Source organism: Scyliorhinus torazame, chromosome 2, assembly GCF_047496885.1.
Source record: "Scyliorhinus torazame isolate Kashiwa2021f chromosome 2, sScyTor2.1, whole genome shotgun sequence".
NCBI classification, from domain to species: domain Eukaryota; kingdom Metazoa; phylum Chordata; class Chondrichthyes; order Carcharhiniformes; family Scyliorhinidae; genus Scyliorhinus; species Scyliorhinus torazame.
The window spans coordinates 117,670,638-117,691,183 of record NC_092708.1 but is presented as its reverse complement, the minus strand read 5'-3'; the positions used below and the strand labels follow the sequence as shown (position 1 = coordinate 117,691,183).

General features: G+C 48.5%; 1 protein-coding gene across 1 annotated transcript in view; it reads left to right on the top strand.

Moving 5' to 3' along the window:
- col28a2a (collagen, type XXVIII, alpha 2a) overlaps positions 1–20,546 on the top strand; it is a 225,029-nt gene that overhangs the window by 124,905 nt on the left and 79,578 nt on the right. Inside the window, exons 16-17 of the mRNA XM_072475914.1 lie at positions 6,541–6,609; positions 19,732–19,800. Coding sequence (XP_072332015.1) covers positions 6,541–6,609; positions 19,732–19,800 — 138 coding nt within the window. The remainder of the gene's footprint in view (positions 1–6,540; positions 6,610–19,731; positions 19,801–20,546) is intronic.

The following is a 20,546-nucleotide window of genomic DNA, read 5'->3' as shown; positions in this document are numbered from 1 at the left end:
TCAGGGATCAGTGTTGGGCCCACAACTGTTCACAATTTACATAGATGATTTGGGACCAAGGGCAATGTGTCCAAGTTTGCAGACGACACTAAGATAAGTGGTAAAGCAAAAGTGCAGAGGATACTGGAAGTCTGCAGAGGGATTTGGATAGGCTAAGTGAATGGGCTAGGGTCTGGCAGATGGAATACAATGTTGACAAATGTGAGGTTATCCATTTTGGTAGGAATAACCGCAAAAGGGATTATTATTTAAATGATAAAATATTAAAACATGCTGCTGTGCAGAGAGACCTGGGTGCGCTAGTGCATGAGTCGCAAAGAGTTGGTTTACAGGTGCAACAGGTGATTAAGAAGGCAAATTGAATTTTGTCCTTCATTGCTAGAGGGATGGAGTTTAAGACTAGGGAGGTTATGCTGCAATTGTGTAAGGTTTTAGTGAGGCCACACCTGGAGTATTGTGTTCAGTTTTGGTCTCCTTACTTGAGAAAGGACGTACTGGCACTGGAGGGTGTGCAGAGGAGATTCACTAGGTTAATCCCAGAGCTGAAGGGGTTGGATTACGAGGAGAGGTTGAGTAGACTGGGACTGTACTCGTTGGAATTTAGAAGGATGAGGGGGGATCTTATATAGAAACATATAAGATTATGAAGGGAATAGATAGGATAGATGCGGGCAGGTTGTTTCCACTGGCGGGTGAAAGCAGAACTAGGGGGCATAGCCTCTAAATAAGGGGAAGTAGATTTAGGACTGAGTTTAGGAGGAACTTCTTCACCCAAAGGGTTGTGAATCTATGGAATTCCTTGCCCAGTTAAGCAGTAGAGGCTCCTTCATTAAATGTTTTTAAGATAAAGATAGATAGTTTTTTGAAGAATAAAGGATTAAGGGTTATGGTGTTCGGGCCGGAAAGTGGAGCTGAGTCCACAAAAGATCAGCCATGATCTTATTGAATGGTGGAGCAGGCTCGAGGGGCCAGATGGCCTACTCCTGCTCCTAGTTCTTATGTTCTTATGAAGGCTTTAATAAGCGAGGTGTTTCCCCCAGCAGCTCAGGTACAGAATGGAGGCTGCTGGGGCGGCATGGGCACTTATACCCTGCCTAGCAGGGTGGAGCTACCATACAGCTTGACCAATAGGAAGCATACAATATCTACCAATGGTGTTCCAGCATTACCAGGTACCGTAATACCTCCACACAGACTACCACACGGGGCGATACAAAATCTTGTAATTGTAGGTGGAGAGCTCGATCCTCCACCTCATTTTTGATCTTGCCCCGCTGTGTGTAATTGAACATGAAGGCAACCGACCGTTGGTCAGTGAGGAGAGTGAATCTCCTGCCAGCCAGGTAATGCCTCCAATGCCGTACAGCTTCAACGATGGCTTGGGCCTCCTTTTCGACGGAGGAGTGCCGAATTTTGGAGGCGTGGAGGCTGCAGGAAAAGAATGCCACGGGTCTGCCTGCCTGGTTGAGGGTGGCGGCTAGAGTGACGTCTGATGCATCGCTCTCAACTTGAAAGGGGAGGGTCTCGTCGACCGCGTGCATCGCGGCCTTGGCAATGTCGGCCTTGATACGGTTGAAGGCCTGGTGAGCCTCGTCCGTCGGGAAAACTGTGGAGTGAATGAGTGGGCGGGCCTTGTCCGCATAGTTAGAAACCCACTGGGCATAGTGTGAGAAGAGCCCCAGGCATCGTTTGAGGGCCTTGGGGCAGTGGGGGAGGGGGATTTCCATGAGGGGGCGCATGCGATCGGGGTCGGGCCCTCGAACTCCATTTTGCACCACATAGCCAAGGACGGCTAAGCGGTTGGTGCTGCACACGCACTTCTCCTTATACGTTAGGTTCAGAAGTTTGGCGGTGTGGAGAAATTTGGAAAGGTTAGCGTCGTGGCCGCAGATGGTGACATTGTCCAGGTACGGGAAGATGGCCCGCAGTCCGTACCGGTCAACCATTCGGTCCATCTCCCGTTGGAAGACCGAGACCCCATTAGTGACGCTAAAGGGAACCCTAAGGAAGTGGTAAAGGTGGCTGTCTGCTTTGATCGCCGTATATTGGCGGTCCCCTTTATGTTTAATAATACACAGCGGGGCAAGATCAAAAATGACAAGATCTTGAGGTAGAGGATCGAGCTCTCCACCTATAATTATGAGATCTTGTAACGCCCGGGGAAGCTCAACGAGCCCCCTAATGCCCTATCCCGCGGTACATGTGCCAGCGCACAAGTGGACCGACTCAGGGCTCTCCACTATGACCTCTGCCACACGGGGGTCACCCGGTTCTTCCCCGCAACCTGCCCTACTCCATTGAGGAGGTCAGGACCGTCACCAGAGACTGCCAGGTCTGCGCAGAGTGCAAGCCGCAATTCTACCGGCTAGATCGAGCGCACCCGGTGAAGGCCTCCCGCCCCTTTGAGCGCCTCAGCATGGACTTCAAAGGGCCCCTCTCCTCCACCGACCGCAACACGTACTTTCTGAACGTGATTGATGAGTACTCCCGGTTCCCTTTCGCCATCCCATGCCCCGATATCATAGATTATCATAGAATTTACAGTGCAGAAGGAGGCCATTCGGCCCATCGAGTCTGCACCGGCTCTTGGAAAGAGCACCCTACCCAAGGTCAACACCTCCATTCTATCCCCATAACCCAGTAACCTCACCCAACACTAAGGGCAATTTTGGACACTAAGGGCAATTTATCATGGCCAATCCACTTAACCTGCCCATCTTTGGACTGTGGGAGGAAACCGGAGTACCCGGAGGAAACCCACGTGCACACGGGGAGGATGTGCAGACTCCACACAGACAGTGACCCAAGCCGAAATCGAACCTGGGACCTTGGAGCTGTGAAGCAATTGTGCTATTCACAATGCTACCGTGCTGCCCCGGTAATTAAAGCCCTCCACAGCATCTTCACTCTGTTCGGTTTCCCCACCTACATCCACAGTGATCGGGGATCCTCCTTTATGAGCGATGAGCTGCGTCAGTTGCTGCTCAGCAAGGACATTGCCTCGAGCAGGCCGACCAGTTACAACCCCCGGGGAAATGGGCAGGTGGAGAGGGAGAACAGGATGGTCTGGAAGGCCGTCCTGCTGGCCCTTCGGTCTAAAAATCTCCCGGTCTCCCGCTGGCAGGAGGTCCTCCACGACGCGTTCCATTCCATCCGATCGCCCCTCTGCACCGCGACTAATGAGATCCCTCACGAACGTTTTTGTGCCTTCCCCAGGAAGTCTACCTCTGGGGTCTCGCTCCCAACCTGACTGACAGTTCCTGGACACGTCCTCCTTCGGAAGCATGTGCGGACCCATAAGTCGGACCCCTTGGTCGAAAAAGTCCACCTCCTACATGAGAACCCGCAGTACGCTTACGTGGCACACCCCGACGGGTGCCAGGACAATGTCTCCCTCCAGGACCTGGCACCCGCTGGATCCCCACACACGACACCCGACCTGACACCGCCCCCCCCCCCCCCCCGGTTGTCTCATTCACCCCTGCGCCACTCACCCTCCCTCCAGCGAACCTCACCGCAGCCCCCGCCCCAGTAGGATCCATCCTCCAACTGTTTTCACTCAGGGGTGACGAAGACGAGGACAACACGCTCCCGGAGTCACAGGTGACCAAGTCGGCGCCCACATCACCACCAGGACTGAGGCGATCACAGCGGAGGGTCAAGGCCCCCGACAGATTGAACTTGTAATGTTTTCCACCACTTCCGCCAGACTCTTTTTTTAACAGGGGTGAATGTGGTAGTCAGCACTTGTAGTATATTACATGTATTACGGCACTGCCCGTATAGTAGAGCTCCATGGGTAAATCCCTGCCTGCTGGCTCCGCCCAGTAGGCGGAGTATAAAAGTGTGTGCTCGCCGGTGCTGCAGCCATTCTGGTTCCAGCTACAGGAGGCACAACATCTTTGCTCAATAAAGCCTTGATTATTCCACTATTCTCGTCTTTGCGGTAATTGATAGTGCATCACTAAGGGACCCAGGGACACAAAGAACATGGCAGCTGAACACAGGGTCATTTTTTGCTTTTGTTATCATTTATGATGCTGCTAATATGCCCACCTCAGGTGATTGAGTGAGAAACTGTTTCAGCATCTTGTCAGAACTCAGTGCCACTGACAGGGGCAGCAGAAGAGAAACTACTTTGAATTTGAAGGAGTAAAATTTCCCACTTTTATTCTCAATCAATTGTCTTTGTCAAAAGGGCCATACAGGAAGACAAAGATACCACCCCCTCCCTGACTACCCTGTTCCACCCTCCAAGGGTCTGTGTAACATCACCCCAGGGTGATGGGCCTGTGTCGGCACTGTCAGCGCGTCAATATATAAGGCAAGGGAGTGATGATAATTTGCTGTGAGGATAGCTATGGTGCATCTCAGTTTCTGCAAAAGTCTGACTCCTGTCTTTCTGATGGCAACGTGCTCACACCCATCCTCTGAATGGGGTCTGAATGTGGTTTGACCTTGGACCTTATGCCCTGGAGTGGCAGGGTTTGGGAACGGAGGGCAACAGGGTGCAAGCATGCCTGCTGTGAAGATTAACATGACAAAGGCTTCACATGTATCAGTTGTGAACACTTGCCATTTCCATTCCCTTTAGTTACCCCCTCCCCGGTATCTACTCAGTGCACATCACTCTTCTTGATCTTGCGTGGTCTACTGCTACATCTAGGTGTGTCCCCAGGATGCACATCAAAGGTGGAGGTAGCTGACTGCTTTCTGCATCCAGTGGCCTTTGATGCCCTTGGCAGACGTCCTCTGGAGGACCGGAGGGTCCCGGCTGACTTACTGGTGTCACTGACGTCACCGTGCCACCCTGTTCTGTTCCCTGCCCTTGAGATGCCCAGTTTCAGGAAGAGGGGATTCGGCAGAACTGGAGACCGCCGTTGTCTCCTTGGTGGCTGGTCCCGGGTTAGCCTACCAGCGCTTTCTCCTCCATGACAGTGCCTGTAGGGCCCTGTGGGACTCCATGGGATGGAGGGGCAGCTGGAGTGAGCTTCAGAGGCCTCTAGGTCATCTGGCACTGCCATGGTGTTGATGCCCTGAGCGATGCTCTTCAGTGACTGGGCCATGCTGTGTCTTGGCAATATCCACCTGACATGAACCCACTCACTTGAGACAGGTGATCTGGCTGAAGGGGCAGTGGATGCTCACCTCTGCAGTGCAGGCCAACCTCGCTGTCGGTGACTGCTCTCTCCTCGGTTAACCCGTGGTCTCCTGAGCCCGTTCCTCACAAGGGGTGAGGACTCAGATCTCGTCACCCCCCCGTCTTTTCCCATTTATTATGGTTTATCTTCTCCTGCGGGGAAAAAGAAAGTGCATTGCGAGCCAAACTCTTGATGGAACTTTAGGGGTGGGGGGGGGGGGGGGGGGCGGGGGGCTACCTATGGCAGGTGACACGTATGGGCACTGCACCTGGACATGAAGGGTTGTGTTGGTGTGTGCCAGGGGGTTCTTAGGAAAAAGCACAAAGATCATTTGTGGGGAGGGTGCAAGGTGTCATCCAGTAGATTGGGGAGTTCGGGAATTTGGGGGGTGGCAGGCGGACCTGATGCCAGGAGAAAGGTGGTAACATACCTTTGCAGCTCGGTGGAGGTCATTGGTCATAGAACATACAGTGCAGAAGGAGGCCATTCGGTCCATCGAGTCTGCACTGACCCACTTAAGCCCTCACTGCCACCCTATCCCCGTAACCCAATAACCCCTCCTAACCTTTTTGGTCACTGAGGGCAATTTATCATGGCCAATCCACCTAACCTGCACGTCTTTGGACTGTGGGAGGAAACCGGAGCACCCAGAGGAAACCCACGCAGACACGGGGAGAACGTGCAGACTCCACACAGACAGTGACCCAGAGGGGAATCGAACCTGGGACCCTGGTGGGGTGAAGCCACAGTGCTAGCCACTTGTGCTACCGTGTATTCTTCCAACATTGTATAGTGATCCTCCTTGACATGCTGCCTGAACTGACAGCCGCTGCCACTGACACCCAGATGGCGTTGCTGACCCTGCTGCTGGTCCTCCGCCCCCCCTCGGGGGGAGCAAGATGCCCCGCATCTCATCATCAAGAAGCCTGGCCAGGTTGACATCGCCAAAGCGAGGAGCAGGGCTGCGCACTGCCATGCTTGTGTGTTGACTGGGAGTGAGTGGTGAGGGAATGTTTAAAAGCAGCACCATTTTATTAGCAGTGAGCAGCTGGGTGCGAGTGTGGCAAATAAGACGGTGAGACAGCCAGTAATGGCGAGAAGTTCATGGGGACTCATTTTCGGCACTAAGTGCTGTTAAATATGAGCCATAATCTCACCGCCATGGCCTTCAAGACACACCCTACCAATTGAGCCCAAAATGACACTTAGAAATGTTTCTGTTAAATCACTGCCCAAGGCTTTAGAACAGTTTAAGATTATTCAAGAATAAATATGAGTAACAGAATGCAGAACGAGCATGTGAAATTCATGTGGTATACAAAAATAATTTCAATGGTTTAAAATTATTATATTGTGTTAATGTGCTTTCTCAGTTTTATTGTCTTTGGTACTACATCAGGGTGAAGTTGGTTTTCCTGGATTACCAGGCCCTATTGGTCCATCCGGTATTGGATTCCAAGGTGAAAAGGTAACTATTTGATTTGTATTTTTAACTGAACCAGGAATTGCCCACGGTGTGCAATGTGCCCAATGCACATGACATCCATCTCCAGCAAAATTGTACTTTTGTTTAAATATTTTAGTCATGTGCCCGCACCAGACCATTTAGACATCTGCTGGAAAGCAGAAAGTTGTAACATTGGACAGCCACATAGGGAAAGCCCTTCCTTTCCTCACAAGAAATAGCAGCAGGATTAGGCCGTGTTGCTCCTTCAGTCTGCTCTGCCGTTCAGTATCTTCCACCTCTGTCACGCTTCCCTGCTCTAACCTCATTTCCCTGCATTCCCTCAGCTACAAAGATGCTCTGTGGGGGTGGGGTAAAACTCTCAGCAGCTGATTTGAGCCTGTTAATTTCCTGCCGGTCTTAAATTCAGGTTAAAGTAACCTCCTTGAGATTTCCAGATCCTGCCCAATTTTCCTCCACCCAACTAAACTGCTTGCAACCCCTCCCTTCACTATGTCCCAGGCCCTGAAGAATTTGTGGATTGTTGTTTGTTTCAAAGTTGTCCATGTCCTTATCATGATATTATGGGCCAGGGTTTAGAGAACACCAAAGTATATCATGAAGTTCACCTGACCCACAATTTTTAATCGATTTTGGTGATGGGAGCAGAAGGGCCTACTCTCCAGGTGTGATGCAACAGAGAACTAAAAGTGTTTTTAAACAAAAACAATGTTTATTCTATGAATCTAGTTAACATTTATAAACACACAGTAAACATCTTATAGAACATAGAAAATACAGCACAGAACAGGCCCTTCGGCCCACGATGTTGTGCCGAACCTTTGTCCTAGATTAATCATAGATTATCATTGAATTTACAGTGCAGAAGGAGGCCATTCGGCCCTTTGAGTCTGCACCGGCTCTTGGAAAGAGCACCCTACCCAAACTCAACACCTCCACCCAACACCAAGGGCAATTTGGACATTAAGGGCAATTTATCATTGGCCAATTCACCTAATCCGCACATCTTTGGACTGTGGGAAGAAACTGGAGCACCCGGAGGAAACCCACGCAGACACGGGGAGGACGTGCAGACTCCGCACAGACAGTGACCCAAGCCGGAATCGAACCTGGGACCCTGGAGCTGTGAAGCAATTGTGCTATCCACAATGCTACCGTGCTGCCCTTGAGAACAAATAAATCTACACTATATCATTTTACCGTAATCCATGTACCTATCCAATAGCTGCTTGAAGGTCCCTAATGTTTCCGACTCAACTACTTCCACAGGCAGTGCATTCCATGCCCCCACTACTCTCTGCGTAAAGAACCTACCTCTGATATCCCTCCTATATCTTCCACCTTTCACCTTAAATTTATGTCCCCTTGTAATGGTTTGTTCCACCCGGGGAAAAAGTTTCTGACTGTCTACTCTATCTATTCCCCTGATCATCTTATAAACCTCTATCAAGTCGCCCCTCATCCTTCTCCGTTCTAATGAGAAAAGGCCTAGCACCCTCAACCTTTCCTCGTAAGACCTACTCTCCATTCCAGGCAACATCCTGGTAAATCTTCTTTGCACCTTTTCCAAAGCTTCCACATCCTTCCTAAAATGAGGCAACCAGAACTGTACACAGTACTCCAAATGTGGCCTTACCAAAGTTTTGTACAGCTGCATCATCACCTCACGGCTCTTAAATTCAATCCCTCTGTTAATGAACGCGAGCACACCATAGGCCTTCTTCACAGCTCTATCCACTTGAGTGGCAACTTTCAAAGATGTATGAACATAGACCCCAAGATCTCTCTGCTCCTCCACATTGCCAAGAACTCTACCATTAACCCTGTATTCCGCATTCATATTTGTCCTTCCAAAATGGACAACCTCACACTTTTCAGGATTAAACTCCATCTGCCACTTCTCAGCCCAGCTCTGCATCCTATCTATGTCTCTTTGCAGCCGACAACAGCCCTCCTTACTATCCACAACTCCACCAATCTTCGTATTGTCTGCAAATTTACTGACCCACCCTTCAACTCCCTCATCCAAGTCATTAATGAAAATCACAAACAGCAGAGGACCCAGAACTGATCCCTGCGGTACGCCACTGGTAACTGGGATCCAGGCTGAATATTTGCCATCCACCACCACTCTCTGACTTCTATCGGTTAGCCAGTTCGTTATCCAACTGGCCAAATTTCCCACTATCCCATGCCTCCTTACTTTCTGCATAAGCCTGCCATGGGGAACTTTATCAAATGCCTTACTAAAATCCATGTACACTACATCCACTGCTTTACCTTCATCCACATGCTTGGTCACCTCCTCAAAGAATTCAATAAGATTTGGAAGGCAAGACCTACCCCTCACAAATCCGTGCTGACTATCCCTAATCAAGCAGTGTCTTTCCAGATGCTCAGAAATCCTATCCTTCAGTACCCTTTCCATTACTTTGCCTACCACCGAAGTAAGACTAACTGGCCTGTAATTCCCAGGGTTATCCCTAGTCCCTTTTTTGAACAGGGGCACGACATTCGCCACTCTCAAATCCCCTGGTACCACCCCTGTTGACAGTGAGGACGAAAAGATCATTGCCAACGGCTCTGCAATTTCATCTCTTGCTTCCCATAGAATCCTTGGATATATCCCGTCAGGCCCGGGGGACTTGTCTATCCTCAAGTTTTTCAAAATGCCCAACACATCTTCCTTCCTAACAAGTATTTCCTCGAGCTTACCAATCTGTTTCACACTGTCCTCTCCAACAGTATCGCCCCTCTCATTTGTAAATACAGAAGAAAAGTACTCGTTCAAGACCTCTCCTATCTCTTCAGACTCAATACACAATCTCCCGCTACTGTCCTTGATCGGACCTACCCTCGCTCTAGTCATTCTCATATTTCTCACATATGTGTAAAAGGCCTTGGGGTTTTCCTTGATCCTACCCGCCAAAGATTGTTCATGCCCTCTCTTAGCTCTCCTAATCCCTTTCTTCAGTTCCCTCCTGGCTATCTTGTATCCCTCCAGCGCCCTGTCTGAACCTTGTTTCCTCAGCCTTACATAAGTCACCTTTTTCCTCTTAACAAGACATTCAACCTCTCTTGTCAACCATGGTTCCCTCACTCGACCATCTCTTCCCTGCCTGACAGGGACATACATATCAAGGACACGTAGCACCTGTTCCTTGAACAAGTTCCACATTTCACTTGTGTCCTTCCCTGCCAGCCTATGTTCCCAACTTATGCACTTCAATTCTTGTCTGACAACATCGTATTTACCCTTCCCCCAATTGTAAACCTTGCCCTGTTGCACGTACCTATCCCTCTCCATTACTAAAGTGAAAGTCACAGAATTGTGGTCACTATCTCCAAAATGCTCCCCCACTAACACATCTATCACTTGCCCTGGTTCATTACCCAGTACTAAATCCAATATTGCCCCTCCTCTGGTCGGACAATCTACATACTGTGTTAGAAAAGCTTCCTGGACACACTGCACAAACACCACCCCATCCAAACTATTTGATCTAAAGAGTTTCCACTCAATATTTGGGAAGTTAAAGTCGCCCATGACTACTACCCTATGACTTCTGCACCTTTCCAAAATCTGTTTCCCAATCTGTTCCTCCACATCTCTGCTAATATTGGGGGGCCTATAGAAAACTCCTAACAAGGTGACTGCTCCTTTCCTATTTCTGACTTCAACCCATACTACCTCAATAGGGTGATACTCCTCGAACTGCCTTTCTGCAGCTGTTATACTATCTCTAATTAATAATGCCACCCCCCCACCTCTTTTACCACCCTCCCTAATCTTATTGAAACATCTATAACCAGGGACCTCCAACAACCATTTCTGCCCCTCTTCTATCCAAGTTTCCGTGATGGCCACCACATCGTAGTCCCAAGTACCGATCCATGCCTTAAGTTCACCCACCTTATTCATGATACTTCTTGTGTTGACGTATACACACTTCAACCCATCTCCGTGCCTGCAAGTACTCTCTCTCCTTTGTCAGTGTTCCCTTCCCCACTGCCTCATTACACGCTTTGGCGTCCTAAATATCGGCTACCTTAGTTGCTGGACTACAAATCCGGTTCCCATTCCCTGCCAAATTAGTTTAAACCCTCCCGAAGAGTACTAGAAAACCTCCCTCCCAGGATATTGGTGCCCCTCTGGTTCAGATGCAACCCGTCCTGCTTGTACAGGTCCCACCTTCCCCAGAATGCGCTCCAATTATCCAAATACCTGAAGCCCTCCCTCCTACACCATTCCTGCAGCCACGTGCTCAACTGCACTCTCTCCCTATTCCTAGCCTCGCTATCACGTGGCACCGGCAACAAACCAGAGATGACAACTCTGTCTATCCTGGCTTTTAACTTCCAGCCTAACTCCCAAAACTTGTTTATTACCTCCACACCCCTTTTCCTACCTATGTCGTTGGTACCAATGTGCACCACGACTTCTGGCTGCTCACCCTCCCCCTTAAGGATCCTGAAGACACGATCCGAGACATCCCTGGCCCTGGCACCCGGGAGGCAACATACCTTCCGGGAGTCTCGCTCGCGACCACAGAATCTCCTATCTATTCCCCTAACCATTGAATCTCCTACAACTATTGCTTTTCTATTCTCCCCCCTTCCCTTCTGAGCCCCAGAGCCAGACTCAGTGCCAGAGACCTGGCCGCTAGGGCCTTCCCCCGGTAGGTCATCCCCCCCAACAGTATCCAAAATGGTATACTTGTTTTGAAGGGGAACGGCCACGAGGGATCCCTGCACTTTCTGCCTGTTTGTTTTTTTCCCCCTGACTGTAACCCAGCTATTCTTGTCCTGTACCTTGGGTGTGGTTACCTCCTTGTAACTCTTCTCAATCACCCCCTCTGCCTCCCGGATGATCCGAAGTTCATCCAGCTTCAGCTCCAGTTCCCTAACACGGTCTTTGAGGAGCTGAAGTTGGGTGCACTTCCCGCAGGTATAGTCAGTGGGGACACCGGTGGTATCCCTCACCACCCACATCCTACAGGAGGAGCATGTAACTGGCCTAGCCTCCATCCCCTCTTACCTGACAGAATATAGCTGCCCTGTGGACTAACTAGATCTCCGCCCTCCGACCCTGCTCCCAGTCAGCTACACTTTCTGTGAACTCCTGGCTCTCTTCGCACTCTTTGCGGAAATGTCGGAAACAAAATGAAAGGAGCACCTTACTCCCTCCTCACCTAACTCCCTCGGTCACCAAACTCTCACTATCGCACTCAAATGCACCAAATTCAGCACACCCTCAGTCACCAAACTCTCACTATCGCACTCAAATGCACCAAATTCAGCACTCAGTGCAAACAAAGTCTGCACTGTAGGGGATCACTTTTATACTGTGAATCTAGCCTCTGAAAACTGGCCTAATCCAATTAACTAATTAACAAGCTCCAGCTGCAAGTGCCTACAAGTAGAAGCCTGTTTAAAGCTTATTGAAAATTCACCTTCTTCTAAACCAAACAGCAACTTTTAAGTTAATTAACTAAATAAAAGAAAGACTAAACTTTAGATAAAAATGAAGCCTTATACTCCCTCGGTCACCAAACTCTCACTATCAACTACCAACACTGATAACCCACCAAAAAGATACAGTACTCTATAGGTAACCCTTAATAACTTTCCTAGCCACATCTATAAGTCAAAAAACCCTTTTTAACAAAGACAGTAGGTTTGCATTCCTTACAGAAACAGGTATTACTTTGAAATCATCAAGTGATCTGGAGACATTCTTTAGATTGCAGAGAGAAAGATCAATACACATCTGCGTGGTTTGAATGCAGCTCTCCAACTGAAAGTGAAACTAAACAGAGAGCCAAAAAGAGCTTCCAGCTCCACCCACACAATGACATCACTGCAGCCATTTGATAAAGCACACTTTTCTTAAAGGGACATTCACATGACAAATGATCTAACTATATTAATATTTCAGGAACACAGGAACAAGAGTAGGCCATTCGGTTAGAATATAGCTGATCCGTACTTCACCTCTATTTATCGACCTTCAATCCTTATCTCCTAACCTAATAAAGATCTGACAGTAAATCTGCCTTGTAAATTTCTATTGACCCTGCATGCATAGCATTTTAGAAGAGAGAACTCCAGATGTTCATTTTCCTTTGTGTGGAAAAGTGTTTCCTGATTTCACTCCTGGCTGTCTTGGCCGGGTTCGAATTTTAAGAGGAAAATTTGTTATATGACTTTAGTGACTGTCACAATATGTGGATATTGTAAAGCACATGAAGGGCTAATGTAATGTTACTACTCTAGTCACTAGATGGTGCTATAGAGCAACCATATAAATATCACATGCCTCCCAGACTTCTGGGAGAGAGTCGAAGGGAGCCAGACTAGTTTAACTGATAGAATAATTTAGTATTGTAGAAGTCTAGTGTAATCTTTACTGATCTAATCGCTCAGTGATACGTTTGAATCTAATTAAGTGTAGTGTAATAAATTAGCTTTGTTGGTTAAACACTGCTTGCTGTTCTTTGTTCACATTACAACCTTCACCAAAGAACAAAGAACACAACAGTGACCACAGACGAGTTCGAGACAAGTGGATAAGAGAAACTAGTTTTATTAAGAAATACAATATTCTCCAGATGCCAGCCTGGTCTGAGGTGTCGGTTCCAAACCTGGCCGACTTTTATGTTACAGGTTATTAGAGTGTTCATGGGCTCCCCCCCCCCCCCCCCTCTCAGTGCGGGCGCTTGTACATAACGATGCTCTGGTGAGGCTAATTGCTTCTACCCCATCAATGTCGTGTTGGTTGTAACAATTGCCCTGGCTTTAAAAGGCTGGGGGTGAGGGGTGGGAAATAAGGTGCATGTAAACCTTGAAGTGCATGGCAAACCTGGGGGACTGGATTCTCCAAAAATGGGGCTATGTCCCCATGCCGGTGTAAAAACGCTTGCATTTCATGCCAGACTTTCCTTTAAAAAATGAAGACCTATTCACGTACCTGGAGGGGGCTGGCAGGGCCCCAGAGTGCTTCTGGCAGCTTTCGCTGCACGAAGGGCCTCCGCACTTCCGGTTCTGAGTCCGCACATGTGCACGGCGGCAGCCTCTAGCGGCCGCGCCGAATGCGATGCCGGACTCAGTCAGCGGACCTGGACCAACAAAGAAGGTCCCAATGATCTGCCCCACGCCGCTCCATCAAACCCGCCCGATCGCCGCCCCGGCTGCCCATAAGGCCCCCCCCCCCCCCCCGGTTCTTGATCCCCCGCCCCCCACCAGGTCCGCAGCCGGCGCGCTAGAGTCCCGACCAGCCAGACATGGTTACAACCACGCCGTTGGGAATTCAGCCGGTCAGGACCGGAGCATTGCTAGGAAGGCCTCTGGCAATGGACCCCCAGCTGTGCCACATAAATCGCGTGTGCGAGCAGCTCAGGGCCCGATTCGGTCATAAAAGTGGATTCTCCGCTCCCGTGCCAAATGCGATTTCGGCACGGGGCTGCGGATAATCCAGCCTGGGGAATTTGGGAACTTGGGAGGCTCAGCTATTTTAACGGCTGGCCCTTATTTCCATACATTTCCCCAGAATCTTGTCCAGATAGGACCAGAGCCAGCAAGCCGGAAGACAAATTCACTAACAGCAGGCTGTAGCTTGGAACTTTGAGAATGATCCATGGCAGTGGGTTGGAGGGATGAATTCTGAAGTGCTCATGTGGGGAGGAGGAGTCCAGGGTAAGGGAAGGCCAAAGGTTCTGCCCCACAAGGAAAACTGAAACTTATCTGCCTGAACCTCTTCTGGCTCCCGATCTACCTGCAGACAGGTCTGGCCTGGCAGAGAAGCTGTTATTTAAAGAAGGGCCCTGCTTTCTTCTGGATTTCATGCTCAAAAGAGCAGATTAGCTTTGGTACATGACAGGAAGACAACAGGGTCAGAAGAGCTGTGTGACTGCCTCATTTTAACAGCCCTGATGACTTACAATATGTGCCAGACAGCGAGAATTAAAATTGGACCTTTGTGTCTCCCTGTGTCACTGTGGGAAGTGCACCCATCTCCAGCTCCTCAGAAACCGCGTTAGGGAACTGGAGCTGGAGCTGGATGAACTTCGGATCATTCGAGAGGCAGAGGTGGTCATAGATAGAAGCTTCAGGGATGTCGTTACTCCGAAGAATAAAGATAGATGGGTGACGGTGAGAGGGGCTGTGAGGAAGCAGTCAGTACAGGGATCCCCTGTGGTCGTTCCCCTTAGTAACAAGTATACCGCTTTGGATACTGTTTGGGGGGGGAAAGCCACGGGTAAGCCATGGGGTACAGGTCTCTGGCACAGAGTCTGTCCCTGTTGCTCAGAAGGGAAAGGGGGAGAGGAGTAGAGCCTTAGTCATTGGAGACGCCATAGTTAGGGGGATAGGTAGGAGATTCTGTGGGAACGAGAGAGACTCGCGGTTGGTGTGTTGCCTCCCAGGTGCCAGGGTCCATGATGTCTCGGATCGTGTTCTCGGGATCCTTAAGGAGGAGGGGGAGCAGCCCCAAGTCGTGGTCCACATAGGTACCAACGACATAGGTAGGAAAAGGGATAGGGATGTAAGGCAGGAATTCAGGGAGCTAGGGTGGAAACTTAGATCTAGGACAAACAGAGTTATTATCTCTGGGTTGTTACCCGTGCCACGTGCTAGCAAGACAAGGAATAGGGAGAGAGAGGAGTTGAACACATGGCTACAGGGATGGTGCAGGAGGGAGGGTTTCAGATTTCTGGATAATTGGGTCTCATTCTGGGGTCGGTGGGACCTCTACAAACGGGATGGTCTACACCTGGGCCAGAGGGGTACCAATATCCTGGGGGGGAAATTTGTTAATGCTCTTCGGGAGGATTTAAACTAGTTCAGCAGGGGATTGGGAAGCTGAATTGTAGCTCCAGTATACAGGAGGTTGAGAGTAGTGAGGTCATGAGTAAGGTTTCAAAGTTGCAGGAATGTACCGGCAGGCAGGAAGGTGGTTTAAAGTGTGTCTTCTTCAATGCCAGGAGCATCCGGAATAAGGTGGGTGAACTTGCAGCATGGGTTGGTACCTGGGTCTTCGATGTTGTGGCCATTTCGGAGAATGGATAGAGCAGGGACAGGAATGGTTGTTGCAGGTGCCGGGGTTTAGATATTTCAGTAAGCTCAGGGAAGGTGGTAAAGAGGGGGAGGGGTGGCATTGTTAGTCAAGGACAGTATTACGGTGGCAGTAAGGAGGCACGATTCTCCACTCCCACGCCGAAGTGGCCGCGCCGTCGTGAAACACGACGGCGCGGAACGGCCCCGGTCCCGACCGTTTCAGGCCCTGACAATGGGCCAGATCTAAGTTGCTGTCCTCTCTAAGTCCGCCCCGCAAGAAGATGGCGGACGGATCTTGCGGGGCCGCGGAAGGAAGGCGGTCCTCCGTCAGAGAGGACGGCCCGACGATCGGTGGGCACCGATCGCGGGCCACCCCACATTTCAGGTAAAGCCCGGTGCAGGATCCCCCCTCGCCCCCCCCCCCCCCCAGCATTCACGCACCGCTCACGACTGCAGCGGCCAGGTGTGGACGGCGCCGGGGGGAACCCGCCGTTTTGGCCTGGCCGCTCGGCCCATCCGGGCCTCAGAATAGCGGGGGTGCCGGAGAATCGCCATTTTCAGTTTCTGCGGCCCGCGAAACTCGACCGGGCTGTTCCCGCCACTTGGGAGAATCGCGGGAGGGCGTCGGACCGGCGTCCCCGGAAATTTTGGCGGCCCAGGCGATTCTCCCAACCGGCGTGGGAGTGGAGAATCGCGCCCAGGACGTTTGATGATGACTCGTCTACTGAGTAAGTATGGGCTGAGGTTAGAAACAGGAAAGGAGAGGTCACCCTGTTAGGGGTTTTCTATAGGCCTCAGAAAAGTTCCAGAGATGTAGAGGAAAGGATTGCAAAGATGATTCTGGATAGGAGCGAAAGCAACAGGGTAGTTGTTATGGGGGACTTTAACTTTCCAAATATTGACTGGAAACGCTATAGTTCGAGTACTTTAGATGGGTCCGTTTTTGTCCAATGTGTGCAGGAGGGTTTCCTGACACAGTATGTAGATAGGCCAACGAGAGGCGAGGCCATATTGGATTTGGTACTGGGTAAGGAACCAGGACAGGTGTTAGATTTGGAGATAGGTGAGCACTTTGGTGATAGTGTCCACAATTCGATTACATTTACTTTAGTGATGGAAAGGGATAGATATATACCGCAGGGCAAGAGTTATATCTGGGGAAAGGCAATTATGATGCGATGAGGCAAGACTTAGGATGCATCGGATGGAGAGGAAAACTGCAGGGGATGGGCACAATGGAAATGTGGAGCTTGTTCAAGGAACAGCTACTGCGTGTCCTTGATAAGTATGTACCTGTCAGGCAGGGAGGAAGTGGTCGAGCGAGGGAACCGTGGTTTACTAAAGCAGTCAAAACACTTGTCAAGAGGAAGAAGGAGGCTTATGTAAAGATGAGACATGAAGGTTCAGCCAGGGCGCTCGAGAGTTACAAGTTAGCTAGGAAGGACCTAAAGAGAGAGCTAAGAAGAGCCAGGAGGGGACATGAGAAATCTTTGGCAGGTAGGATCAAGGATAACCCTAAAACTTTCTATAGATATGTCAGGAATAAAAGAATGATTAGGGTAAGAGTAGGGCCAGTCAAGGACAGTAGTGGGAAGTTGTGCTTGGAGTCCGAGGAGATAGGAGAGGTGCTAAATGAATATTTTTCGTCAGTATTCACACAGGAAAAAGACAATGTTGTTGAGGAGAATACTGAGATTCAGGCTACTAGACTAGAAAGGCTTGAGGTTCATAAGGAGGAGGTGTTAGCAATTCTGGAAAGTGTGAAAATAGATAAGTCCCCTGGGCCGGATGGGATTTATCCTAGGATTCTCTGGGAAGCTAGGGAGGAGATTGCTGAGCCTTTGGCTTTGATCTTTAAGTCATCTTTGTCTACAGGAATAGTGCCAGAAGACTGGAGGATAGCAAATGTTGTCCCCTTGTTCAAGAAGGGAGTAGAGACAACCCCGGTAACTATAGACCAGTGAGCCTTACTTCTGTTGTGGGCAATGTCTTGGAAAGGTTTATAAGAGATAGGATGTATAATCATCTGGAAAGGAATAATTTGATTAGAGATAGTCAACACGGTTTTGTGAAGGGTAGGTTGTGCCTCACAAACTTTATTGAGTTCTTTGAGAAGGTGACCAAACAGGTGGATGAGGGTAAAGCAGTTGATGTGGTGTATATGGATTTCAGGAAAGCTTTTGATAAGGTTCCCCACTGTGGGATACTGCAGAAAATATGGAGGCATGGATCAGAAATTGGCTAGCTGGAAGAAGACAAAGGGTGGTGGTTGATGGGAAATGTTCAGACTGGAGTCCAGTTACCAGTGGTGTACCACAAGGATCTGTTTTGGGGCCACTGCTGTTTGTCATTTTTATAAATGACCTGGAGGAGGGCATAGAAGGATGGGTGAGTACATTTGCAGATGATACTAAAGTTGGTGGAGTTGTGGACAGTGTGGAAGGATGTTACAAGTTACAGAGGGACATAGATAAGCTGCAGCGCTGGGCTGAGAGGTGGCAAATGGAGTTTAATGCAGAAAAGTGTGAGGTGATTCATTTTGGAAGGAATAACAGGAAGACAGAGTACTGGGCTAATGGTAAGATTCCTGGTAATGTGGATGAGCAGGGAGATCTCTGTGTCCATGTACATAGATCCCTGAAAGTTGCCACTCAGGTTGAGAAGGTTGTTAAGACGGCGTACGATGTGTTAGCTTTTATTGGTAGAGGGATTGAGTTTCAGAGCCATGAGGTCATGTTGCAGCTGTACAAAACTCTGGTGCGGCCGCATTTGGAGTATTACGTGCAATTCTGGTCGCCTCATTATAGGAAGGATGTGGAAACATTGGAAAGGGTGCAGAGGAGATTTACCAGAATGGTGCCTGGTATGGAGGGAAGATCTTACGAGGGAAGGCTGAGGGACTTGAGGCTGTTTTCGTTAGAGAGAAGAAGGTTAAGAAGTGACTTAATTGAGGCATACAAGATGATCAGAGGATTAGATAGGGTGGACAGTGAGAGCCTTTTTCCTCGGATGGTGATGTCTAGTATGAGGGGACATAGCTTTAAATTGAGGGGAGATAGATATAGGACAGATGTCAGAGGTAGGTTCTTTACTCAGAGAGTAGGAAGGGTGTGGAATGCCCTGCCTGCAACAGTAGTGGACTCGCCAACACTAAGGGCATTCAAATGGTCATTGGATAGACATATGGACGTTAAGGGAATATTGTAGATGGGCTTTAGAGTGGTTTCACAGGTCGGTGCAACATCAAGGGCCGAAGGGCCTGTACTGCGCTGTAATGTTCTATGTTCTATGTTCTGTCGGATCCTTTTATCATTTTAAGCTATTTGTTAACATCATTTCTCAATCTTCTAAACTCAAGAGAATGCAAACCAGTTTCAGACAGTCTTTCCTAATTTAACCCTCTGGTATTGTTCAGATGAATATCTGCTGTTACCTTTTCAGGACCGGTATATGTGGACCTGCCCAAGACTGGATGCAGTACTCCAAATGAATTTGATTGCAATAAAAGTCAAGAGATGTAAAATGGATGACTGAATCGCTACCATGCTTTACACTGTTGTACAAAGTCAATATTACTCTTAAATATATTTTAAAACTTTTACTCCGCTTTGATTTCCCTTGCAAGCTTTATTCATATTCCCTGCTGCACATTTTATTACTTTCTTTGTGTTGCTTTGCTGTTTTTATAGGCCTCCCAGTCTGCTGCATTTCCATTTTTCCTTCCATTTGTGTCAGCCTTTTCTTTAAACTTTCTACTATCTCTTACTTTGTTCATTAACAATGGTTTTTAACTGCACAAGTACCGTTTTCGCAACCTGGGGTATGTGTTGTACCAAAAAACGTTTTGAACATTTTCCACTGTTACTCAGTAGGTTTGACGGCCCATTAACAGCTCAACCCAGTTTAAAGTGGCAAATTTATTTCTCATCCATTCAACGTTTGCCTGCCTTAAATTTAAAAACGTGGTTTGTGGCACTCCCACTTCTCCCCGTCAAACCTACATTGATCTTTCATAGAATTATACTAATAGAATTGCATTGAATTAAGGTATCCCTTTGTATAAATCAACAGGGAGTACAGGGTCCACAAGGACCACCCGGCCCAAAAGGACCTCAAGGTGAAGGTCTGCTTGGATCAAAGGTAAGAAAATCCTAAAGGTATTAAAGATAATTTTTACAAGCTTAAAAACAGCTCCCAACTCAACGATCCCTGTTCATTAAGACAGCATTTGGAGATCAATTCAACACATCGTCAATATATTTGATTTCACAAAAGCCACCGAGGCCCAAGAAAACATTTTAAAAAGTGCAGAAAATGTATTAAAATCAACAGCCCAGCAAATTCATCAATCTTGTGTAAGTAGATGTGTTTAGAATGGGTTAAAATCGAGCCCATGGAACCTGCCTAATTCATTGAATATCCTGAGTAAGGATTCTGCTCCATTTCTCACTGCTGCCAACAATGCTGAAAAGAACGTCCAGAAATTTCACTTTATCTGACCCCTGCATAATATTCATCCGTGGCTGTCTGTCGTCCTTGCCTTCCATTGCCATTCCAATACTTCAAATGCATAGATAGCAGTGAACGGTAAGTTTGTTGGACTGGAAGAAGTGGAGTTCCCGCTATTAATGGGATTCATATTAGAACCACTGCTTTGCTTTATTTATTTGAATAGCCCAGACTTTGGTATGTCAGGATCGATTTCAAAATTTTCAGATGACTCAAAGCTTGGAGGTATTGTTAACTTTGGCGAGGGCCAAAGTTAACAAAGTTACACTTCAAGAGGACAAAGAGAGGCTGGTTGAATGTGGCAGACAAAGAAGTGTGAAGTGATAGATTTTGGTTGGAAGAATGATGAGAAGCAATAGAAAATAAATGACACAATT